At 46.5% G+C, this 24048-nt stretch overlaps 1 protein-coding gene across 10 annotated transcripts in view; it reads right to left on the bottom strand.

The window, feature by feature from the left end:
- The window catches only part of TEX11 (testis expressed 11), a 120190-nt gene that overhangs the window by 22426 nt on the left and 73716 nt on the right, over positions 1-24048 (bottom strand). For 9 of the 10 annotated variants that reach the window (XM_045030819.1, XM_045030818.1, XM_045030826.1 and 6 more), the window contains 4 exons: positions 11988-12104; positions 10319-10391; positions 6108-6257; positions 4692-4800 (listed from right to left, as the gene is read on the bottom strand). In XM_045030819.1, coding sequence (XP_044886754.1) covers positions 4692-4800; positions 6108-6257; positions 10319-10391; positions 11988-12104 — 449 coding nt within the window. The remainder of the gene's footprint in view (positions 1-4691; positions 4801-6107; positions 6258-10318; positions 10392-11987; positions 12105-24048) is intronic. The other variant, XM_045030825.1, reaches the window with a different exon arrangement.

Genomic DNA, 24048 nt, shown 5'->3' with positions numbered 1-24048 from the left:
CTGTAAAACTAATCACTAAACTAACTATGTACAAACAAGTAGCGAGAGCTAGGGTTGTGGAGGACAGAGAGCACTCCACAGTTCCAACAGGCCGTCACGGGCGGTAAGAAGGAACTGAGGAGCGGACGGGCCGGCTGGGGTATATATTCAGCGCCATAGCGGCGCCACTCCAGGGGGCGCCCAGCCAGCCCGCCGGAGTTGCTAGGGTAAAAAAGTTCCGGAGAGCCGTGCACGCACGGCGCGCACACCTAACTGGAATGCATAGGAGCAATCACTCGAAGAAGAAACGGAGATGTTAAAAGTCCCTAGTAACCATGCTGCCTGCAGAATTAATCCATGCTCGTCCCCTCCGTCCCCCACCGCCAATACAGAACTGCTTTCCATGCCATCCCCAAACTCCTCCCACAAATTCCTTGCAACTTTCCTGCCCGACTTGGTACCCCATTCACTTCACCCTTTCGGGCAGCTTCCAAAATGATAGCTGGACTTACACACAGCAATAAGAGCCTACACTGCCCCTCACTGTTATCTCCCTTTCCACGAACCCTTTTGTGTGTGTCGTTAATTGGTATTTAATAAAAACACACTCTCTGAAAGATAACAAATCTTTATTTGTCTCTTACACATGGTGGCTGCTGCTGGAATTAATACACAGTTGTAATCTGATCATTTGCTGACTAAAAATCATGGTCAGAAATCATCAAAATTTTATGAAAGGTGGCAAGTTAAAGCATGGCAGAGTACTGTATAGAAAGACACATCACTGGTGCTCATTGTCAAAATGGTGCCTGAAAGCCTCCCTGATTCAAGTAGCACCCCACTGTGCCGCTCTAATAGCCCTGGTATCTGGCTGCTCAAAATCAGCCACCAGGCGATTCGCCTCCATGCTCCACGCCAGGAGAAATTTTTCACCCTTAGCCTCACAAATATTACTCAGCGCACAGCAGGCTGCCACGACCATGGAAATATTTTCTTTATTTAGGTCTAGCCTGCCATAAAGGCAGCACCAGTGTGCTTTTAATCTGCCAAAGGCACATTCTACGGTCATTCTGCACCTGCTCAGCCTATTGTTGAAGCACTCCTTGCTGCTGTCCAGGTTTCCCATGTAAGATGTCATGAGCCATGGGAGTAAAGGGTATGCTGGGTCTTTCAGGATCACTATGGGCATTTCAACATCCTCCAGTGGAATCTTCTGATCTGGAAAGAAAGTCTCTGCTTGCAGCTTTATGTACAGGCCACTGTTCCTGAAGGTGCATGCGTCATGCACCTTCCTGGACCACCCCGCACTTATGTCAGTGACATGCCCAGTCATCCACAAGCTCCTTCAATACCATAGAGAAGTACTCCTTTCTATTGATGTACTCTGTCGCAAGATGGTCCGGGGCCACAATTGGACTCTGCATGCCATCTATCGCCCTGCCACAGTTATGGAATCCCGCTGCCGCAAAGCCATCTACTATTTCACACACATTGCCAACAGTCACAGTCCTTAGTAGCAGGATGCAATTACTGGCCTTGCATACTTGCATTAACGCAACCCCAACGGTGGACTTCCCAACTCCAAACTGATTCACGACTGACCAGTAACAGTCTGTAGTTGCCAGCTTCCACACAGTGATTGTCATGCTCTTATCTGCCGATAGGGCAGCTCTTATTTTGGTGTCCTTGCGCTGCAGTGCTGGGGCAAGCTCCACACACAGTTCCAGGAAGGTGGCTTTGTGCATCTGAAAGTTCTGCAGCCACTGCTCCTCATCCCACATCTGCATAACAATGCAATCCCACCATGCAGTGCTTGTTTCCCAAGCCCAAAAGCGACGGTCCACTGTGTGCAGCAGCTCCATGAATGCCAAAAGTAATCTGGTGTTGTTTCTTTCCATGGCACACACAAGGTCAGGCACCTCGGATTCCTATTCACATTGGATGCTTATGATATATTGCATAGTCAGCTGTGATGTGTTCATAACAGTGACCACAACAGTAGAGAGCAGTGCAGGGTCCATGCTTTCAGAGATGGCAGGCACACAGCAAACAGGGGAAATTGAAAAATACTGTGAAATGCAGTCAGAAGCCCATGGAATGGTGGGACGGAAAAAAAGTGCATCATGGGACGTTGAGCCCACATCCATGATGCACTGCAATCCACTCCACCTTCCCACAACTTCTAGCTGCAGAAGGTGGCAAGTAGCACAGTGGGATAGCTACCCCGGTACACTGCTCTCACTATCGATACTAGAGCACCAACTGTGGACACGCTCCGCCATAGAAGGAGCGTTGTGCGAACATGCAAACATGATGTAATTATACTGGGTTTTGATCGTTGGCATAACTTGCATTGACAAAACGCTGTAGTGTATACAAGGCCTAAGTGAGAGCAGTTTTTATTCAATGAACATGGGCTCATCTCTTGGGCATCATGTTTTAAGCAGTCACTCGCTGATTCAGAAGCCGCCTCCTTAGCATAGGCTGACATCTTCTGGCTCTCCCCTCCCTGAGGATATATCTTCACTATAGAGTTAACTCAGGCTCTAATTCAGGCCCCCATAATTCCTCTTCTGTCCACATACTACACCCTCTCATCCGAGTTTAGTGATGCTTTCAAGCTGGGCTAACTGGCTCTTCTGGGGCTGTAGATAAAACCCAAATGTTGCTTTCACTCAGGGTGGTGACCTATCTTGCAGGCTAACCCCCTTGCATGCTGACAGTCCTCAAATATGTTCCCACAATTCCCTTTGTGTGCCCAGAAGAACAGACAATTTTTTTCCACAATTCACTGGGAACGATAAGGCAGCTCATCTTACTGCCACACCAAGAACATAGGTATGACCCCAGAAGGCGAGATTACTTACTTATACAGTAACTGAGTTCTTCAAGAAGTTTTGTTCCTACAGGTGCTCCATGTGAGAACAATAGCACATGGGTGTGTGCACAGAGATTTTTGTCAGCCGTGTTCATGGATCAGCACCTGTGCCCTACGCACCCTTGTGCTCTAATACGAGAGTCTATAGGGAGAGGCAGACCCACCACCATTCCAGTTGCTTCCCAATCAGGAAGTCCAGATGCAAAGTCTCCAAAGTCGAGAGGAGGGAGGATAGTGGAACACCTATAGGGACAAAGCATCTTGAAGAACTCTGGTTACTGTAGAGGTAAATAATCTCTCTTCCTTCTTCAAGCTATTGTCCCTATGGATCTGCATGTGTGGAGATTCTTGCACAGTACCTCAATATGGAAGAGGGTGCTGAGGAGGCAAATTCAGTAAAGATCACAGAATCGCATCACCAAAGGCTTCATCTGCACTGAAAGCAGGTGCAATAGTGTAGTGGGAAAATGTGGGCACAGAAGACTAGGTGGCAGCCCTACAAATGTCTATGATGGGTATATTCTTGAGTAGGGATACAGAGGTGGATTGGGCATTAGTAGGATGGGAAGTAATCCTAAGTGAGGGAAGCCCTCCAGATGCTTCACAGCATGCCAAGATCCACCCTGAGATCCTGAGATAGTCTTTGGGTGAAAATTGACAGTCTCTTCATTAATTATAAAAAGAGATCAAGTCTGGGATAAGTTCTGGAGGGCTTCGGCCTATCAAAATAGAAGGCAAGAGCTCTTCTTACATCCAGATTATGAAGACTAGCCTCCTCTCTCAAACAATGAGGCTTGGGGTAAAACACTGGCCATTGAATGACCTGATTGAGGTGGAAGTCTGATGAGATCTTACACAGGAAACAAGGATGGGGGCATAGAGTCACCTTCTCACAGTAGAATATCATGTACAGGTGGGGTCAGTCTTAAGTGCCCCTAATTCTCCTATCTTTCTGGCTAAGGTGATGGCTATGAGGAATGAGACCTTGAAGACCAAATGAAGAAATAAGCATCTCCCCAAGTATTTGAATGGGGGTCTTCTTAAGGCAAAGAGAACTAAATGAAGGTCCCAGAGTAGGGTGGAGAGTTTCCTGCTTTTCAGCACCACTGTCTGAACCTCAAGAGAACAATTCTGTTCTATGCCCAAGAGCCATCAAGGAAGCCTTGAGATGCAGTGATGAAAAACTGAGGTGGATTATGGTTATGGTCAGAAGTTCTACTGTCAGAGGAAAGCAAAGCACAGAGAGAGGCAAAGCAGATCTGAGAACCACACCTGCCTCAGCCATGATTGTGCTAGCAGAATGGTCACTACTCTCACCTGTTTCAACTTGTTCAGAAACTTCAGGATTGATGGTGTTGGAGGATAAGCATACAGCAAGACTGTTCACAGCTAGGCTAGGCTAACCTGCAGGCTGATCACCCAAGTTAACTCTGTAGTGAAAACACAGCCTTATTCAAGTGAGCAGATCCACTGAAATCAGTGTGGCTATTGACATAAGCAAGAGTTTGACCCCTTCTGTTTATCATCATAACCCTTGTGCTCATTACGACGTCTTCTATCTAGTAACCAAGATGTTACTGGGTGCCTCACAGCCATAATACAGACAGGTTCCTGCCCCACAAGGCAAAAATCAGAGAGCACATGGAAAGGGATCTAACATGCAATCAACAACTGATTCCCTTATACGTCTTCCTTCCCTGCCAGTCCCTCACTGGAACAGTTTGACATATATCCAGGATAAACAATGGCCAGTTGATGGGATACATGACCACCTGACTGCCTGTGCACATTCCCGGCCTCAGTCCTTCTAGAAGTAATTGGTGTGAACACTAACCTGACTCTCACAGCATCAATGGATTCCTGTTTCCTATGAAGGGTCAGAGCGCTCTTGAGGGCCCTCTTACACACAGAGGGATAATGAGCAGGAGACTCCATCGCTAATGCTTGAAAAACAAAAAAAAACATGGAAAAGGAAAAGGAAAGTGAACAAGGTCAGACCTCCTGCACATTGGTCACTGCACTGTTTCTGGGTCCCCTGTGATAAATGAATGAATCTAGATTTATACAACAGAAATGTTATTTCATAAGCAGCAATTTTATTCTTGCCCTGCAGAGCTGCTCAGTACTAGTGACTGCAGGTGCAGAGCACAAGCCAGCATGGCTTTACTTCTTTCTTGTCACAAGATCATAAATGATAATTGCAGAGCTTAAGAAAATAGGTTCTGTAGTTAATGAGAGTTCTCTTTGTTGACTGGCTATGTCTGCTGCAGCAACAAAAAAAGAGAGGTGTCCTACATTAACAATAAATAAATAAATAAATAAATAAATTGGAGATATACCTATCTCCTAGAACTGGAAGGGACCTTAAAAGGTCATTGAGTCCAGCCCCCTGCTTTCACTAGCAGGACCAAGTACTGATTTTTGCCCCAGATCCCTAAGTGGCCCCCTCAAGGACTGAACTCACAACCCTGCGTTTAGCAGGCCCATGCTCAAACCACTGAGCTATCCCTCCTCCCCAATGGCTATTTGGTTTTGTTTTACATTTCCTGGCAATACCATGTCTGATTTAAAAAAACCAAAGAGAAATGCAGAATCTAAGAGTCATTCCCTGATCAACACTAATAACTTCAAAATAAATGAAATGTAAACAATTTGTCATTTTGGTTCTAAGATTCTCCCTCACCTTCCTGAAAGCTCGTTCTAAATGCTCAAGTTCCAGAAGGCATGGCTAGAGCTTTGTGATGAGGACACAGAGCAGTACAGCAAGTGCCAGTTACAAGCTTCTCCATTATCTTTGGATTTTAAGTCAAGACCAGACGTCTTCTGAAGGATCTGCTCTAGCTCAATCAGAAGTTATTGGACTGGATACAGGAACCACTAGGGGACATTGTATGGCCTGTGTCAGGCAGGAGGAAAGATTAGACAATCATACTGGTTCCTTCTGGCCTTAAACGCTATTAAAAGGTTTTGGATTTTTGAGATGGAGGGAGTCTGTAAGGCACTGGCTCATCTCCCATATGTGTCACCAACAGGTTGATACTTCAAAATATGGAGATCTTTGGGTACTACCATGATCACAAATACCTCCCCCAGGCAACAAAGAATGCCTAGATTTTGCATAGATTTTCATTGCTGTAGAGCATAATCCTACCCACTCCAAATGAAAGCGAAAGAATATCATAAGATGCAGCCATGGCCAACTTTCTTTACATGACCTTAAGAACTGTGGAAATGTAAACAGGACCCTTACAAGCAATGGTTTCCAGCATCTTAGTCTCTATTTGTGGCAGTTCCCACACCAATTCCAACAGGCTGTCCAGTTCTGGATCATTGAGTTTGGCTCTTGCTTCAAATTCATAAAGCAGCAGCAATGTGTCTGTTGGGTCTTTGGAGAAATCTCCTGCAGAGGACACACCATATTGCCTGTTATTAGTCAATCTGTTACAGTCCGTTTATGAAATGAAGCTCAGTAGCAGAAAAATCCTTAAACCAAGGCACTGAAACTTAACAGTAAGGAACAAACTATGAGGTTTACTTATCATGTTTGAACCGCATAAATATACACGGCACAGATTAAACTCCTGAAATTTGCTCCCAGCATTAATCCGGAGTGAATAATCCCTAGTAAATTACACCTACATAGAGAGGACTACCTCAAAAGCAAGCAACTTTCTTAATATTCCAATGTGACAAGCACTTTTTGCTCTGCAGAAATTGGGAACTCTCTTGGAAAGAAAAGTAGATGACTATTCAGAGCCAGAGGACAGCTTCCTAATTGTAAAGGGATTCTTCATTATGAGACTCTGACAGGCTGGGACTGTGAACTTATTTTCTTCATGCTGTAACAATCAGAACAATTTAAGATTAATCATTAGGGTCAAATTCTGGGCTCACAGATGTGTGCACCACGCCCACTGAAAGCAGAATTTGTCACTAAGATTAAATATTAAGCAATACATTTCTTCCATTTATTAAATGGGTATTGAAGTCAAATAGAAAGTGAGCAATAGGCTCCTATACTGCTGTTTCTACAAAGGACATTGCTTTTGAGCAGTATGATGGCTCAGAAATGCCCCTTTTCATTAAACATGTCACTTTCTCTCAGATAGTTCACACCTTATAGAGATGGTGCACTAAGCAAAATAATGGCAGCTTCACAGAGTTTAAAATATTGTTTTACACATTATAAAAAGAGTAACATAATCACACAGAGGAGGCCTCTACATAATAACAACCAGAAGCTAAGAGGAGTGCTAGCAGGATCTTCCTTCAGGAGATCTTGTTGCCATGATACTACAATCTTGTAAAGGAAACTGAAAAACCATCAGATTGACATTTGAATATGTGATGCTGTATGGAATATGCAGAACGCTGTGATGTTATTGATACCAGTATTATAAAATTGCAATGAATCTGATCAGATATGCCGTGTAAGGTATCTGCGAAAATGTTATAATTTGCCAAGTATGATAATCTCATTTATATGTTTGTATCACCTTTGTATTATGAGTTATAGATATGCAGGGTACAGCTGTATTTCCAAACTCGTGCTGTGCTTCTGGATGACGCTCCCAGACTAGGGTTGCCAGGTGTCTGGTTTTCAATCGGAATGCCCAATCAAAAAGGGATCCTGGCGGCTCTGGTCAGCACTGCTGACTGGGCTGTTAAAAGTCCAGTCGGTGGCGCAGCAGGGCTAAGGCAGACTCCCTGCCTGCCATGGCTCTGCGCAGCTCCCAGAAGCAACAGCATGTCACCCCTCCAGCTCCTACGTGTAGGGGGAACAAGGGGGCGCACGCTGTCCCCTCCCCAAGGGCCAGTTTCGCAGCTCCCACTGGCCGGGAACCACGGACAGTGGGAGCTGCGGGGGTGGCACCTGCAGATGGGGCACTGTGCAGAGCCACCTGGCCCCGCCTCCACCTAGGAGCCAGAGAGGGACCTGCCGCTGTTTCCGGGAGCTGCTTGCGGTAAGCGCCACCTGCAGCCTGCAACCCTGACCCCCTCCCATGCCCCAATCCTTTCCGCCAGCCCTGATCCCTCTCCTGCCCTCCAAACCCCTCAGTCCCAGCCCGGAGCACCCTCTTACACCCCAAACCCCTCATCCCCAGCCCCACCCCAGTACCTGCACCCCCAGCTGGAGCACTTACTCCCCCTGCACCCCAACCCCCTGCCCCAGCCTGAAGCCCCCTTCCGCACCCTGAACCCCTCATTTCTGGCCCCACCCTGGAACCTGCACCCCAGCCCAGAGCCCATATCCCTTCCCCCTCCCTCAACCCAGAGCCTCCTCCCATACTCTGAACCCCTCGGCTCAGCTCCCCAGACTCGAGCACCTTCCTGCACCCCAAATCCCTCATCCCTGGCCGCACCCAAGAGCCTATACTCCTAGCAGGAGCCCTCACCCCCTCCTGCATCCCAACCCACTGCATGAGCCCAGAGCCCCCTCCTGTATCCTGAGCTCATTTCTGGCACCACCCCAGAGCCTGCACCCACTCCTGCACCCCAACTCCTATGAGCCAGCCTGGTGAAAATGAGCAAGTGAGTGAGGGTGAGGAGAATGAATGACAGAGGGAGGGGGGATGGAGGGAGCTGGGGTGGGGCAAGGCAAGGATGTTTGGTTTTGTGCGAGTAGAAAGTTGGGAACCCTACCCCAGACAGATTGGCATCTAGCTTGTTGGATGGCTCATCAAGGGTCATCAGCAGTACAATGAATCCATGGAAAGAAGCCAGGGGCTACACCTTATGAGTCAGCAAAACATGTAGGGGCATGCCTGTGGACAAAGAACTCTACCGCCTTTCCATGCCATGTGCTGTGAAGCTTGTGTTTGGGACAAAGGAAGTACCAGCCACATGGCAAAAGAATATAAAAGGCAGCTGCGTCTTCTCCATTTTGTCTTCATTCCTGCTTCTTATCTCTGGAGTAACTTTTCTACAAACTGAAGCATTGAACAAAGGACTGAATGACCCATCCAAGCTGTGGATGTGTTCCAGAGGACTTTCAAGACAGCAAACTCACCAGTACTGCTAAGAACCTGATATATGGACTTTGAAGTCTCTGTATGTATCTGACTGCTTTACCATTTAACAACTCTCTTCTTGTTCTCTCTTTTTTCTTTAGAATAAACCTTTCCTGTGAGTAGATTACATTTGAAACTAAAGTTGAGAATTGGCCCACTCAGGACACCCAGAAAATAGTCAGCACAAACATAAGAGCAAACATTATGCCCCATTGCCACCAGGAGATTGCAAAAAGAAATTCCCATACATAATTTCATCAAAGGTCCCTGGGGGCTAAGAGGAATATCTGCCTATTTGCGAAGGCGTGAAAAGTAGATGCTTTTTCAAAAAAGTCATTTTAAGAATAAAGAGAACATATTTTGTAAAATGTATTGTTTGTTCTTTTGTGTCATCTTTGGTGGACGTGCAGGTAAATGAACCGGTGATGTTGTAGCTGATATGGTTAGGTCCTGTGATGGTGTTGCTGGTGTAGATATGTGGACAGAGTTGGGATTGAGGTTTGTTGCATGGATTGGTTCCTAAGCTAGAGTTACTATGGTGTGGTGCTCAACCATCACCGGTTCATTCACCTGCACATCCACCAATGCTATATACGCTATCATGTGCCAGCAATGCCCCTCGGCTATGTACATCGGCCAAACTGGACAGTCCCTACGTAAAAGGATAAATGGAAACAAGTCAGATATTAGGAATGGCAATATACAAAAACCTGTAGGAGAACACTTCAATCTTCCTGGCCACACAATAGCAGATTTTAAAGTAGCCATCCTATAGCAAAAAAACTTCAGGACCAGACTTCAAAGAGAAACTGCTGAGCTTCAATGCATCTGCAAAATTGACAGCATCAGCTCAGAATTAAACAAAGACTGTGAATGGCTAGCCAACTACAAAAGCAGTTTCTCTTCCCTTGGTGTTCACACCTCAACTGCTGGAAGAGGGCCTCATCCTCCCTGATTGAACTGACCTTGTTATCTCTAGCCTCATTCTGGCCTGCATATTTATACCTGCCTCTGGAAATTTGACGAAGTGGGTATTCACCCACGAAAGCTCATGCTCCAATATGTTTGTTAGTCTATAAGGTGCCACAGGACTCTCTGTTGCTTTTTACAGATCCAGACTAACACGGCTACTCCTCTGATACTGGGAATTTTTGTACAGGCTGCTCTAGTCATTGGCCAGCCGATAAAAATAATCTGCAATCTTTGAGTTCCAAATCTGCTGAATCAGATAGCATCTAGACAACGAGACAAAAATCATTGTGCTTCTGGATCTCTAGTTCTTACATCAAATCATTTTGTAATTCAGATGTTTCAACACTTTTGAATTGGAAAGAGCAGTTCCTTGATACACAAATTTTCCTTCAAAGTGATAAGATTCTTAAAAATATTTGTTCTAAGTACTGCTATAGTACATAATCAACAGCATTTGGTTACAGAATTTCTAACTTACCTGTTAGCTTCAGAACATTCCAGATTTCCCTGCATGCCTGGATGTGATGAAGGGCCTGAGACAGAAGCTCAATCTATTTTGTAAAATTAATACATTATTTTTAAACTATGTTTTCAAAAATAAATATGAATATAAACCTCACAGCAAACTACAGTAGAGAAGCCTCCAGAGTACCTGGCTACGTAATAAGTGAAAAGTCAGGCTAACTCTAATGCATCATCTGCACCCAGTTTTGTTTTTCTTCTTCTTTAGGAGAGACCTCTACACCCCATTCAAAGCATTAAGGATCCTTCACACTTGAGGCTTCATTGGTCCAGGCACATAACACTAAGACGACTCTTAGGGACATGGCTTATATGAACCATCAGCCAGAAAACATTGCTACTGAGTGCAAGACATTCTCAAAAAAGTTGAACATTCCTATCTATGCAGTGCAATGCTTGCAGCCTGTCTGGTGAGTAAGAGACTAGCATCAGAACTAAACCCAAGTACCCAGTACAGCAGTAACACAGGGCACTATAATCTGAGTGGAATCAGAAATTGAACCTCCAGCCCCTTGGCAGAGTAACAGAGGGCATTATCACCTATATTTGTATCAGAAATCAAATCCTGGAATCCAGAATGGTATTATCACCTGACACCATACAGAGTTGTAAGAAGGGCCAGGCATAGGTTGCAAACAAAATGAGAGCAACTAGCACAGGGTTTTTCAAACAGGGGTCGCCGCTTGTGTAGGGAACGCTCCTGGTGAACCAGGCCGGTTTGTTTACCTGCCCTGTCCACAGGTCCGGCCGATTGCGGCTCCCACTGGCTGCGGATAGCTGCTATGGGCCAACGGGAGCTGCTGAAGCGGCGGCCAGTAAGTCCCTCGGCCCGCGCCACTTCCAGGCCCGCCGCGACCCCTGTTTGAGAAACCCTGAACTAGCAGCACTGGTCTGTTCTGCATGGCTAGGCTCTCAATCCCTGTCAAATGAGGTGCAAAGGCAAGATCATAGTGTCACAACTAGGGCCAGTACTCACAGGGGAGAGTAACTCCCAGAGTGTTTTTAAAAAAGAAACCTATTTCTGTGCAATGTTCTCTGCAGAAAAGGCAGAGGCCCCAGCTCTGAACCCCGCTCAGCAAACCTTTGCACTGATCACCACTCAGACTTCTGTTCATCTTCCACAATCTATTAACCTGAATATTCTCCTCCAGGGTGTGCATATGTATCAGAAAATAAAAACTGTGACTTTCATGATATTCATATCACCACCTCAGCAACTGCATAATCCTACTGCTATAGTCTTAATCTGCCTGTTCCACCCCGGTTTGTCATCAACCCTGCTTACACATTATCTTAATGTAGATGGTAATGTAAACTCCTGGGGGCAGGAACACTGGCCCAGATCCTCTAATAGTGTAAATCCATTTAGCTCCATTGAAGTCAACAAAATCAATTTACAGCAGCTGAGAATTTGGTCCAATATCTTATATTGTTTGTAAAGCAACATGCACATTTACTCTATACTGTGAAAGGCTTATATTTTCAAGCTCCCATCCTACGTGAAATAACTGAGAATTATAAAAACACCAAAAGAAGCTATGTTTAGGGTACATTAAAAGCCAGATGTACACCTGCCCCATATGTAAAGGGCCAGCACTATACTTGTTCACACAACAGCACTCTACCTGTTCAGTGAGTGTTAAACTGCATCGCCCCATTTCCAGATCAACTGCTGCAGCCAACAGCAAGCATGTCTTCTGGGCAATCAGAACAGCTTTATCAGAAGGACAAAACTGGGACAACTAAAACAGAAACATGAATAGACAGCGAGGATACTGCCAGGTCACGGCTAGCAATCAACAAAGAAAGAAACATTTTCTACTGCAGTGATAAAAAGGAAGCAGTCTACTTATCATTTCCATTTTTCCTTTATCTCCCACTGCTTGTGACACTTTTCCAGAGGCTCAAGTACCATTTCCTTCCTTCCCACTCATCTTTTTCCACCTGGAGAGCACTGATTACGTCACTTTTGTTGAAGCTGACCCTTCTGGGCCTTTCTGTTTTGTCCTTGGTTTATACAGCAGCAGCAACAATAATGAAAGCACGATTGGGGGACAAGTTTTACTTAAAGGGACACTAGGCGGGTGAGAATATATCTTATATTGGACCAACCTCTGCTCGTCAGAAAGACAAGATTTCAAGTTTACACAGAGCTCTTCTTCAGGTTCACATAAGCTCAAAAGCTTGTCTCTCTCACTAACAGAAGTTGGTCCAATAAAAGCTATTACCTCACTCACCTCGTCTCTCTAATATCCTGGAACCAACATGGCTACAACATCATCACATACATTAAAGGGATACTCTCAATCATTCTTTTATATTTTTCCTATATTGCTAGCTCTCAAAATCACTTTCTCCTTTTCTTATGGGCAAATATTTTTTCTCCATGTTCTGTACAGAACTGAAATTAACAGATGTTTCTTGTTTACAGGGACATTGTACAACCTCCAAATATACCTCCCCATTCTGAAAATGGCAACACTTATTTTAAATGTGTCTCTAGTACACAAAAGGCTCTCACCTCCCAAACAAGGGCTGTATGTGCGGATCTGCCAAGTCTCACTATTTCCAGGGGAAACTCCCTGATTTTGAATTTATTTTAAGACAGGTTTTAAAGTCTTTAGGCCAGATTCTGATTTGTTACAACAGTGAAAATCTGGAATAACTCTACTGATTTCAATAAAATTACACCAGATTTAGACCAGTGTAAATAAGATTCACGCAAACTCTCTCTCTTACATTGATGGATATTCAGTCAGTCAGTTTTTAAGGCACTCAACCCTTTGTCCTCACAATGCCTCAGAGCCTAAAGTCTGGGCTGAGGACCAAAACTACAATACAATGAAATTGCACAGGTAAGGCTCACCTGTGAAAGAGACAGAATTTTCTCAGGGGCCAACATCGAACTGTGGAACATACACCCACAGGCTCTAAAGACCATCATAACCCTCACTATACTTTCAATCCTGGTGCAAGGTACAATTCTACCTGCCTTGCTAATATAAACACAGAACACAGTGTACATTTAATATATTAAATTACTTTGAAGAATAGAAATAACCCCCAGACACAGAAACTCTCCTCCTTGGGGAGAGGAATACAGAAAGAATGAATCACACATGACAGGGTCTAGTCCAGGGGTAGGCAAGCTATGGCACGGGTGCCGATGGCCGCACACGAGCTTATTTTCAGTGGCACTCACACTGCCTGGAGCCTGGGGGAGGGATAGCTCAGTGATTTGAGCATTGGCCTGCTAAACCCACAGTTGTGAGTTCAATCCTTGAGAGGGAGATTTGGTCCTGCTTTGAGCAGGAGGTTGGACTAGATGATCTCTTGAGGTCCCTTCCAACCCTAATATTCTATGATCCTGGCCACTAGTCTGGGGGGCTCTGCATTGTAATTTAATTTTAAATGAAGCTTCTTAAACATTTTAAAAACCTTATTTACTTTACATACAACAATAGTTTATAGACTATAGATATTATAGACTTATAGAAAGAGACCTTCTAAAAACGTTAAAATGTATGACCGGCACGCAAAACCTTAAATTAGAGTGAATAAATGAATACTCGGCACACCACTTCGGAAAGGTTGCTGACCCCTGGTCTAGACACATCGCTTACGGCACTTCTGAAAGATGCTCAGTTACTACTGTGATGAGGGTCATATTAGAACCTGAATAGAATTCAAGTGTGATTCACTGAGAATTTTGAAATCTCCACAAGTCAGTTGTCTCAGCCTGACATCCCTACAATTGTCTGAAAATAAGAGTCTTTTGAAGATGCCATAACAATTAATCTTGGATGGGACTCTGTCAGACACATGCTGTGCCTCCCCTAGGAGTTGATGGAGAAGGACACATTTATCACAACATTTTGGGCGGTAAGTACACAGATACTGCATGTCCATTCATCCCAGCAGGGATTGGACATTACAGTAACTGCATGAGTTCACACTATTTCAAACCTCCACCAAATAGCAGCCCTTTGTTATTTAAATTATTCAGTGACGTCAAAGATAACTGGAAATATCCTTCCCCTCATAGATTTGGGGCTTAAAAAGACGGTTACTCACCTTTGTAACTGTTGTTCTTCGAGATGTGTTGCTCATATCCATTCCAATTAGGTATGTGCGCACCGCGTGCACGTTCGTCGGAAGATTTTTACCCTAGCAACACTCGGTGGGTCGGCTGGGTCGCCCCCTGGAGTGGTGCCGCTATGGCGCCGAATATATACCCCTGCCAACCCAACGGCCCCCCAGTTCCTTCTTGCCGGCTACTCCGACAGAGGGGAAGGAGGGCGGGTTTGGAATGGATATGAGCAACACATCTCGAAGAACAACAGTTACAAAGGTGAGTAACCGTCTTTTCTTCTTCGAGTGCTTGCTCATATCGATTCCAATTAGGTGATTCCCAAGCCTTACCTAGGTGGTGGGGTTGGAGTGAGATGTTGCAGAATGCAAAACTGCTGAGCCAAAGGCTGCATCATCTCTGGACTGTTGGACCAGTGCATAATGTGAAGCAAAGGTGTGGACCGAGGACCAGGTAGCTGCACAACAGGTCTCCTGGATGGGTACATGGGCCAGGAAGGCAGCAGAAGAAGCCTGAGCCCTGGTAAAATGTGCATTGAGGTGGCTCGATGGAACATGGGCCAAGTCATAGCAGATGCGGATGCACGACGTCACCCCAGATGAAATCCTCTGGGAGGAGACAGGTAGGCCCTTCATTCGGTCTGCCGCTGCGACGAAGAGTTGGGGCGTTTTATGAAAGGGCTTTGTCCACTCGATATAAAATGCGAGCGCCCTACGGGCGTCTAGGGAGTGGAATTGTTGCTCCCTTCGCGATGAGTGTGGCTTCGGAAAGAAGACCGGAAGGAAGATATCCTGGTTGATATGAAAGGCCGACACCACCTTAGGGAGGAAGGCTGGATGTGATCCCAACTGCATCTTGTCCTTGTGAAACACAGTATACGGTGAGTCCACCGTGAGAGCCTGAAGCTCAGAGACTCGTCTGGCCGATGTAATGGCTACGAGGAAAACTTTCTTCCAGGACAGGTATAGCAGTGAGCAAGTTGCCAGTGGCTTGAATGGGGCAGTCATAAGTCTGGTTAGAACCAGGTTGAGGTCCTAGGTTGGGGCAGGGCAGCGAACTTGGGGGTATAAGCGCTCCAAGCCCTTGAGGAACCTAGAAATCATAGGGTGCAAGAATACGGAGCGGCCACTCTCCCCTGGGTGGAAGGTAGAGATGGCTGCCAAGTGTACCCTCAATGATGACACCGCCAGGCCCTGCTGTTTGAGAGACCAGAGGTAGTCCAAGATGGAATGGATCGGGACCTCGGTGGGAGTAACATTGTACGTTTCGCACCAGCAGGAGAAACGCTTCCACTTGGCCAGATATGTTAACCGAGTGGAAGGTTTCCTACTACCCAGGAGTACCTGTTGTACTGAGGAAGAGCAACGTAACTCGGATCGGTTTAGCCACGCAGCAGCCATGCTGTGAGGTGCAGGGATTGCAGGTCTGGGTGGTGAAGTCTGCCGTGATCCTGCGTTATGAGGTCTGGGCGAAGAGGCAGGGGAATCGGGTTGGCTATCAACAGGTCTAGCAACATGGTGTACCAGTGCTGCCTGGGCCACGCTGGAGCGATCATGATCAGGTGCGCTCTGTCCCTGCGGAGTTTTAGCAGGACCCTGTGAACCAGCGGGAATGGTGGAAAAGCGTACAGCAGATGGCTTGTCCATGGCATCAGAAAAGCATCCGAGATCGAGCCCAGGGAGAGGCCTTGGAATGAGCAGAACGTCTGGCACTTCCTGTTCTCGCGAGAAGCAAAGAGGTCTATGCGGGGAAAGCCCCACTTCCGGAAAATGGAATGGATAACGTCCAGACAAATCGACCATTCGTGAGACAGGAAGGATCTGCTGAGGCGATCTGCCAGAGTGTTCTGGACCCCTGGGAGAAAGGACGCTACCAGGTCTATCGATTGGGCTATGCAGAAGTCCCAGAGCTAGATGGCTTCCTGGCAAAGAGGGGAGGACCATGCTCCTCCCTGCTTGTTTATGTAATACATGGCTGTTGTGTTGTCTGTGAACACTGACACACAACGGCCTTGTAGGTGCTGCTGAAACGCCTGGCACGCAAGGCGGACTGCTCTCAGCTCTTGGACACTGATGTGCAAGGCCAGCTCTTGAGCTGACCAAAGGCCCTGAGTGCGAGACTGACCAAGGTGAGCACCCCAGCCGAGAGATGAGGCGTCCGTCGTCAGGGACACCGAGGGGTGAGGTGGATGGAACGGCATCCCTGCACATACTAGGGAGGGCGTCGACCACCAGTCAAGGGAGCCTAGGATGCTCGGGGGGATCGTGACGATCATGTCCATGCTGTCTCTGCTCGGGTGGTACATCAAGGTGAGCCACGATTGGAGTGGACGGAGGAGAAGCCTGGCATGTTTGGTTACGAACATGCAGGCAGTCATGTGACCCAGAAGACCTAGGCAAGTGCGAGCCGAAGTTGTCGGGAAGTTCCGTAGACCTTGTATAATTGTTACCATCGCCTGAAACCGAGGCTGAGGTAAGCAGGCTCTGGCGAGATTGGAGTCCAGGATGGCCCCAATGAATTCTATTCTCTGTGTGGGAATCAGAGTGGATTTCTCTATGTTGATCATCAGGCCTTGACGATGCCCACATGACGGGTAACTTGGGCCTCGGAGGTCCATCGAATGAGCCAATCGTCTAGATACGGAAAACGTGTATCCGACGGGAGCAGAGGGAGGCGGCGACTACAGCCATGCACTTTGTGAATACTCTTGCGGCTGCAGAGAGGCCAAACGGAAGGACCGTAAACTGGAAATGTTGATGGTTGGCCACAAACCGGAGGTACCTTCTGTGTGGAGGGTAAATGGCGACGTGAAAATACGCATCCTTCATATCGAGGGGAGCATACCAGTCTCCGGGATCCAAGGATGGAATGATGGTCCCCAGGGATACCATGCGCAACTTCAGCTTTATCATGAACTTGTTGAGGTCCCGCAGGTCTAGGATAGGTCTGAGACCTCCCTTCGCCTTGGGGATTAGGAAATAGCAGGAGTAGAACCTCTTGCCCCTTTTGTCCTTTGGTACCTCCTCTAAAGCTCAAATGGTGAGGAGCGTCCGCACCTCTTGCAAGAGGAATTGCTCGTGAGAGGGGTCCCTGAAGAGGGACGAGGATGGAGGGTGGGAGGCGAAATAAACTGGAGGTGGTATCCAAGTTCCACCGTGCGTAGGACCCAACGATCTGAGGTTAGATGGGACCACGCAGGGAGGAAAAAGAAGAGGCGGTTGTAAAAGGGAGGGAACAGATCCTGGGTAATAACTGGTACGCCGTCCTCGGGCGTGCCTTCAAAAGTTTGGCTTTGGCCCCACTGGTGGTTTAGAGGGACCCTGATTTTGGCCTCCTTGGAGCCCTGACTGACGCCTACGACCGCCTCAGCTATGCCTTCTGCCAAAGTCCTGTCTTTGTCTAGGCGCAGGGTAACTGCTGTCCTTTAGGCTTTGCAGCCTAGGGTCAGTTTTTTCAGAGAACAGGTCTTTGCCATCGAAGGGCAAGTCCTGTATAGTATGCTGCAGCTCCGGGGGAAGGCCCGACACCTGGAGCCATGAAATGCGCCTCATGGCAACACCCGAGGCCAGAGTCCTGGCAGCAGAGTCAGCTGCATCCAACGAGGCCTGGAGGGAAGTTCTCGCCACTTTCTTCCCTTCTTCCAGGAGGGCAGCAAACTCTTGACGGGAGTCCTGAGGAAGCAACTCTGTAAATGTGCCCACCGCCACCCAGGTGTTGTAATTGTAGTGGCTAAGCAGGACTTGCTGGTTTGCTACGCGGAGTTGCAGGGCCCCTGCTGATTACACCTTACGGCCCAGTAAGTCCATTCACCTAGCCTCTTTTGACTTAGGGGCTGGTGCCTGCTGGCCATGGCGTTCCCTCTCATTGACGGACTGGATGACAAGGGAGCAAGGGGGAGGATGTACATATAGGTACTCGTACCCCCTGGAGGGTACCATGTACTTGGTTCGACTTCATATCATTGCAATTAACTCCCTCACCGTGGAAAACGTCTCCGGCGTGGAGGGAATAGTGAGCTCAACCACGGCTCGCACCGGGGAGCTTTCAGGCACCGGACGCGACGGCTCTTGCGTGGCCGGAATCGACAGTGCCGATGTTGTCTGTGCCAGGGCAGGTATCGGTGCCAGGGCAGGTATCGGTGCCGGGCGGTCCGACTTAGTAGAGCGCTCGGGCTGCGGAGCAGGCGGCGTGGACGCAGGAGTCTTGTGCCTCTTCGCCCTCGGGGAAAGGGATCGGTGCCAAGAGGCCTTGGCGGTACCGGCATGATCTGGTGCCGAGGGAGCGCTTCTTGAAGACTGTCCAGTGCTCGGTGCCAAGGGCGGAGGAGTAAGAGCTGCCTCCATCAGGAGCTGCTTGAGACGAAAGTCACCCTCCTTTTTTGTTCTCGGCTTAAAGGCCTTACAAATGCGGCACTTATCTGTTAGGTGAGATTCCCCGAGGCACTTAAGACAGGAGTCGTGGGGATCTCCTGTGGGTATCGGCTTGTGGCAAGCCGAGCACGGTTTGAAACCCAGTGAACCGGGCATAGGCCCCGGCATCGGGTGCGGAGAAGGGGATAATCCCCGAACCCCTCTGAACTATATACACTAACTATAATATAAATGAATAAAGTTAACTACAACTATATAAATCTGAACTATATATACAAGAATTAACGAGAGAACTACGAGTAGCTAGGGAAGTGGAGGTCAGCTAAGCCGCACTCCACTGTTCCAACGACCGACACGGGCGGTAAGAAGGAACTGAGGGGCCGTTGGGTCGGCAGGGGTATATATTCGGCGCTATAGCGGCGCCACTCCAGGGGGTGACCCAGCCGACCCAGCGAGTGTTGCTAGGGTAAAAATCTTCCGACGAACGTGCACGCGGCGTGCACACACCTAATTGGAATCGATATGAGCAAGCACTCGAAGAAGAACTACATGTTTGTGTTCTTCTCATTGACAGCTTTTCCTAGCTAAAGAAGCCCTTGTTTGCCCACCTTTATTGGTAGAACAGATAACGTTGCACTTGCTCTGAAATCAGGATTGACAGATGGTTGTGCTGTTTTGAAGATTAAACAGTATTCCTAGAACCCTGCTTTTAATTTCAGCCTCAGGTCACAAGTGTTCAGGTAACTGGATGGGATGAACCTGTCCTGTACAGAATCCAGTTCTACAGAGAGGAGTTGTGTATAGACCAGACTTCGGGTAATTGTAATACAACATATTTCTGGTATATTTTATACATAAAGTGTACGTTTATTTGGATAATTACAGGAGTATGAATAAAGAGAGATTATTCACCTTGTGCAGTAAGTGGATTTCTTTGAGATGTGTGTCCCTATGGATGCAGCACTTCAAGCATACTCACACCCCGGGCGCCTTTAATCCGAGATTTTTGGTAGTAGTGACTATTCGGCCTGTGCATGTGCCCTATGCTTCCTAATCCCCCACTCTGAGGCTATACAGGGCTGCGTGGGCAAACTGCCCTCAGTTCCTTCTCTGCCATATCCCCAAAGGATTCTCCAAAGCAGAGAGGAAGGAAGATGGGTAGCAGAGCACCAATAGAGGGACACATCTCCCGTTACTGCACAGGGTGAGTAACCTCTCCTTCTTTCAGTAGGCCCCCTATGGTGCTTACCAAGGTGATTACTGAGCAGTACCCCCAGCTGGAGAGGGGAGCTTCAGAGCCAAGTCAAGACTCAAGACAACACAGCATTCCCAACAGCAGTATATGGTCTACTAAACCACTGCACAATACTTGAAGAAGGTATGTATGTAAGACCAAATAGTAGCCTTACAAAATGCTCAGAACAGGGACATTCTTGTGTAATGCCATAGAAGTAGATAGAGATCTTGTGGAACAGGCCAACACTCTAGAAGGAAGCTGTATATTTGAACATTTATAGCACAATATGATACAGTCAGATATCCACCTAAAGAGTCTCTGGGTGGAAATCACCGAACCTTTGGATCTATCTGCAATAGCCACAAACTGTCTGGGCGATTTCCTAAGTGATTTAGTTTTGTCTACACAAAAGGTTACCACCCTCCTAACGTTCAAAGTGTGCAAAACTGCCTCCTCTCTCAACTGATGAGGCTTGGGGAAAAAAACAGAAGGTGGATAACCTGGTTGATGCAAAACTTATATGACACGTTGGGTAAAAATTGAGGGTGTGGACATAATGAAACTTTGTCCTTGAAAAATATTATAAAATGGAGAATCTGACATAGAAACCCTATTTCTCCCACCCTACAAGCTGAGGTGAAAACAACCAAAAATGCTATCTTCTGAGATAAACTAATGAGGAAAAATGTAGGCATTGGCTCAAAGGGAGGCCTCATATGGCATTTAAGTACTAAATTCAAATCCCAGATAGGTGTGGGTTCCTTATCTTGGCGAAAAATGTTCCCTAATCCTCTCAGAAACCTTACAGTTGTAGGATGGGTAAAGAATGAGAATCCCTCAGCAACTGAATGAAAAGCTGTTATAGTCAAGTGGACCCGGATAGAGTTCATAGATAATTCCATCTTTTTAGCTGTAGGAGGTAATCAAGGACTGATTGAGAGAGAAGAATAAACCGTAGGAACACCTCTCTGGACACACCACAGGCTGAATCTTTTCCACTTGGGGAGATAAGTGTACTTTGTGGACTCTTTCCCATGGCTCAATTATACCGGTTTACCTCCTTGGAGCAAGTTGATTCTAGTCCCATGAACCATCAAGGAGTCAAGCTTTGAGGTGAAGTATCTTCAGGTGGGGATGAAAAGTACAGCCGATGCCCTTGGAAAGATGAGGAATGGATGGGAGGCTGATCATCTGACAATCACCTAGGTGAATCAGGTAAGGATACCATCTCTGTCTTGGCCACGTTGGGACTATTAATATAATTTTGGCTTTGTTGTGTTTGATCTTGCTGATCACATTTAGAATAAATGGTGTTGGCAGAAAAGCATATAGAAGGTTTCTTGTCCATGGAAGGAGGAAGGCATCTCCCAAAGAGAGAGTACCCAAGTTCCTCCTTGAGAAAAATGTTTGCATATCTTATTGGTCTATTTCGGGGGGGAACCCAAGTCTAAAAAATTTGACTGAGAATTTGAGGATTCAACACACATTTGTAGTCCTAGGAGAAATGCCTACCAAGGTCATCTGCTAAGCTGTTCTGTATCTCCAGAAGGTAAATTGCCAAAATAAGGATGGAAATGGCCATGCATCAATTGCAGAACTTTACCACTTTGGCACAAAGGGAAGGGGACCTGGCTCCTCCATATCTGTTGATATAGAACATGCCAACTATGTTGTCTGTCAGAATCTTTATAGACTTGTTCCTGATTAGAGGCAGGAAACCGATACAGGCATTCCTGACTGCCCTCAGTTTAAGGAGTTTAAACATGTATAGTCACGTTTCTTGGGCAGACCATTTGCCCTGGGTGGTGAGGGTTATCAAGTGTGTCTCCAACCCATCAGGGATGCATCCGTTGTTACACTGATAGAGGGAGTAAGTTAAACAAACGGAATCCCCATGCAGACATTATCTGGGTCCCTCCAAAAATTGAGAGTCTTGTACCTGATGAGGGACCAACACTAATTTGCTCATACTGTGTTTGTTCAGAGTATAAACAGTCCTGAGTCACCTCTGGAAGCTGGCATATGGCATCACAAAGGTGCAGGCTGCCATGTGTGTGGGTAATTGAAGACAACTTCTTACTGATGTCTGTGGACTGACTTGAATCTTTGAGATGAGATTTGCTAATGTTGAGAATTTGTTGGAGGGAAAACAAGCCCTGTCTGAAATAGTGTCCAAGGAGACTCCTATGAACTCTATTCTTTCTACTGGGCTCAAAACGGATTTCTCAATGTTGAGCTGCAACTCTAGCTCATGGAATAGGGTCTGATCATCTTTATGGTGTCAAAGACCTCATTGTAAGACTAGCCCTGGAGTAGCCAGTTGTCAAGGTATGGAAAAACGATAATTTCCCGATGTCAGAGGTAAGCTGAGACCACCTCCAGCACCACTGAGAATGCTTTTGGGGCAGACAAAAGGCCAAATGGGAGCATTCAATACTAAAAGTGATCCTGGCCTACTGAAAAGTACAGGAATCGTTTGTGAGACAGGTGAATTGCAATATGAAAATAGGCATCCTATAGATCGAGGGTCATAAACCATTTTCCTGGTTCTAATGACAGAATTATAGCTCTGACAGATACCTGACAAAGTTTTGAGACCTGACAAAGTTGTTTAGGCCTCTTAGGGCTAGTCTACACTAACAATGCTAAAGCACTGCCGCAGCAGCGCTTTAACGTGGCTTGTGTAGTCACAGCAGAGCGCTGGGAGAGAGCTCTCCCAGTGCTCTAAAAAACCCACCTCTATGAGGGGCGTAGCTACCACCACTAGTGCACTGTCTAGACTGGCACTTTACAGCGCTGAAACTTCCTGTGCTCAGGGTTGTTTTTTTTTCACACCCCTGAGCGAGAAAGTTGCAGCACTGTAAAGGGCCAGTGTAGACAAGCCCTTATATCTAAAATCAGTCTCTGTCCTCAGTTCTTTTTCAGGAGTGGTTAGAAAGTGGTTAAAATAAAACCCCTTCCCTCTGTGCTGAACAGGAACTGGTTCTACAACACCCATTTGTAGAAGTGAGTAGACTTCTTGCTCATGAGAGGGCTCCTGGAAGAGGGACAGGGAAGGGGACTGGGTATAGGGGAAGGAGGTAAAATGGATAGTGTACCTAATCTTATACCTCCAGCACCCATTTATCTAATGTGATTCTCTCCTATGCAGAAAGAAAGTGGAGAGATGGTTTCCAAAAGATGAAAGATGGGTAAAATGGTGTACATGCATCTCCATGTTGTGGGTTAGTTTCAGGCCCTTGACCAGGCCATCAAAAGTGGTGCTTAAGTGATGATGATGGTTCAGTAGCAGGCATACAGGGAGCAAATGGTTCCTTTCTCTGGAATCTCAATTTTTTCCTACACAGTTCATACAGTCTCTGGGATCCTGAGAATGAAGCACGTTGGGATCTTTGAGCCATCTGGGATCTACTAAACCTTCATTTGTTTGTAGATCTGTAAATCCTGAGAGATCTTAGCATGGCTCTGGAATCCTTAAGAGTATGCAGCAAATCATCAGAGAACTCAGCAAACAGTTTGAGACTATTGAAGGGAAGGTCCTCAACAATGTTCAGGACCTCCCTTGAGATTCCAGACATATGGAGCCAGGATGCCCTCTGCATGATTACTGCCATAGAGATGGATTGAGCAGCGGCAGCAGATGTATCCAACGAGACATGCACCTAGCAAACGCTCAATAAAGGTGATGAATTTGGCATAATTTGAGTGATTGTATTTAGCCATAAAAACTTAATAGTTCACGATTCTAAATTGAAGAGTCCTGGATGAGTATGTCTTTCTGCCAAATAGATCGAGGCATTTTTTATCCTTATCATATGGTGTGGCCTTTGCATGATGTTGTCTGGCACATTTGTTCATTGCTACACAACCAGGGAGTTCAGTGTTGGATGGATGAACAGAAATTCAGAGTCTTTAGCTGGGACATAATATTTCTTATTGGCCCATTTACACATCAGCAGAATCGTTGCAGGGGTCCGCCAGATGGATCC

The sequence above is a fragment of the Mauremys mutica genome, chromosome 9, assembly GCF_020497125.1.
Source record: "Mauremys mutica isolate MM-2020 ecotype Southern chromosome 9, ASM2049712v1, whole genome shotgun sequence".
Classification (NCBI taxonomy): Eukaryota; Metazoa; Chordata; order Testudines; family Geoemydidae; genus Mauremys; species Mauremys mutica.
This window is presented reverse-complemented; position numbering and strand designations above follow the sequence as displayed.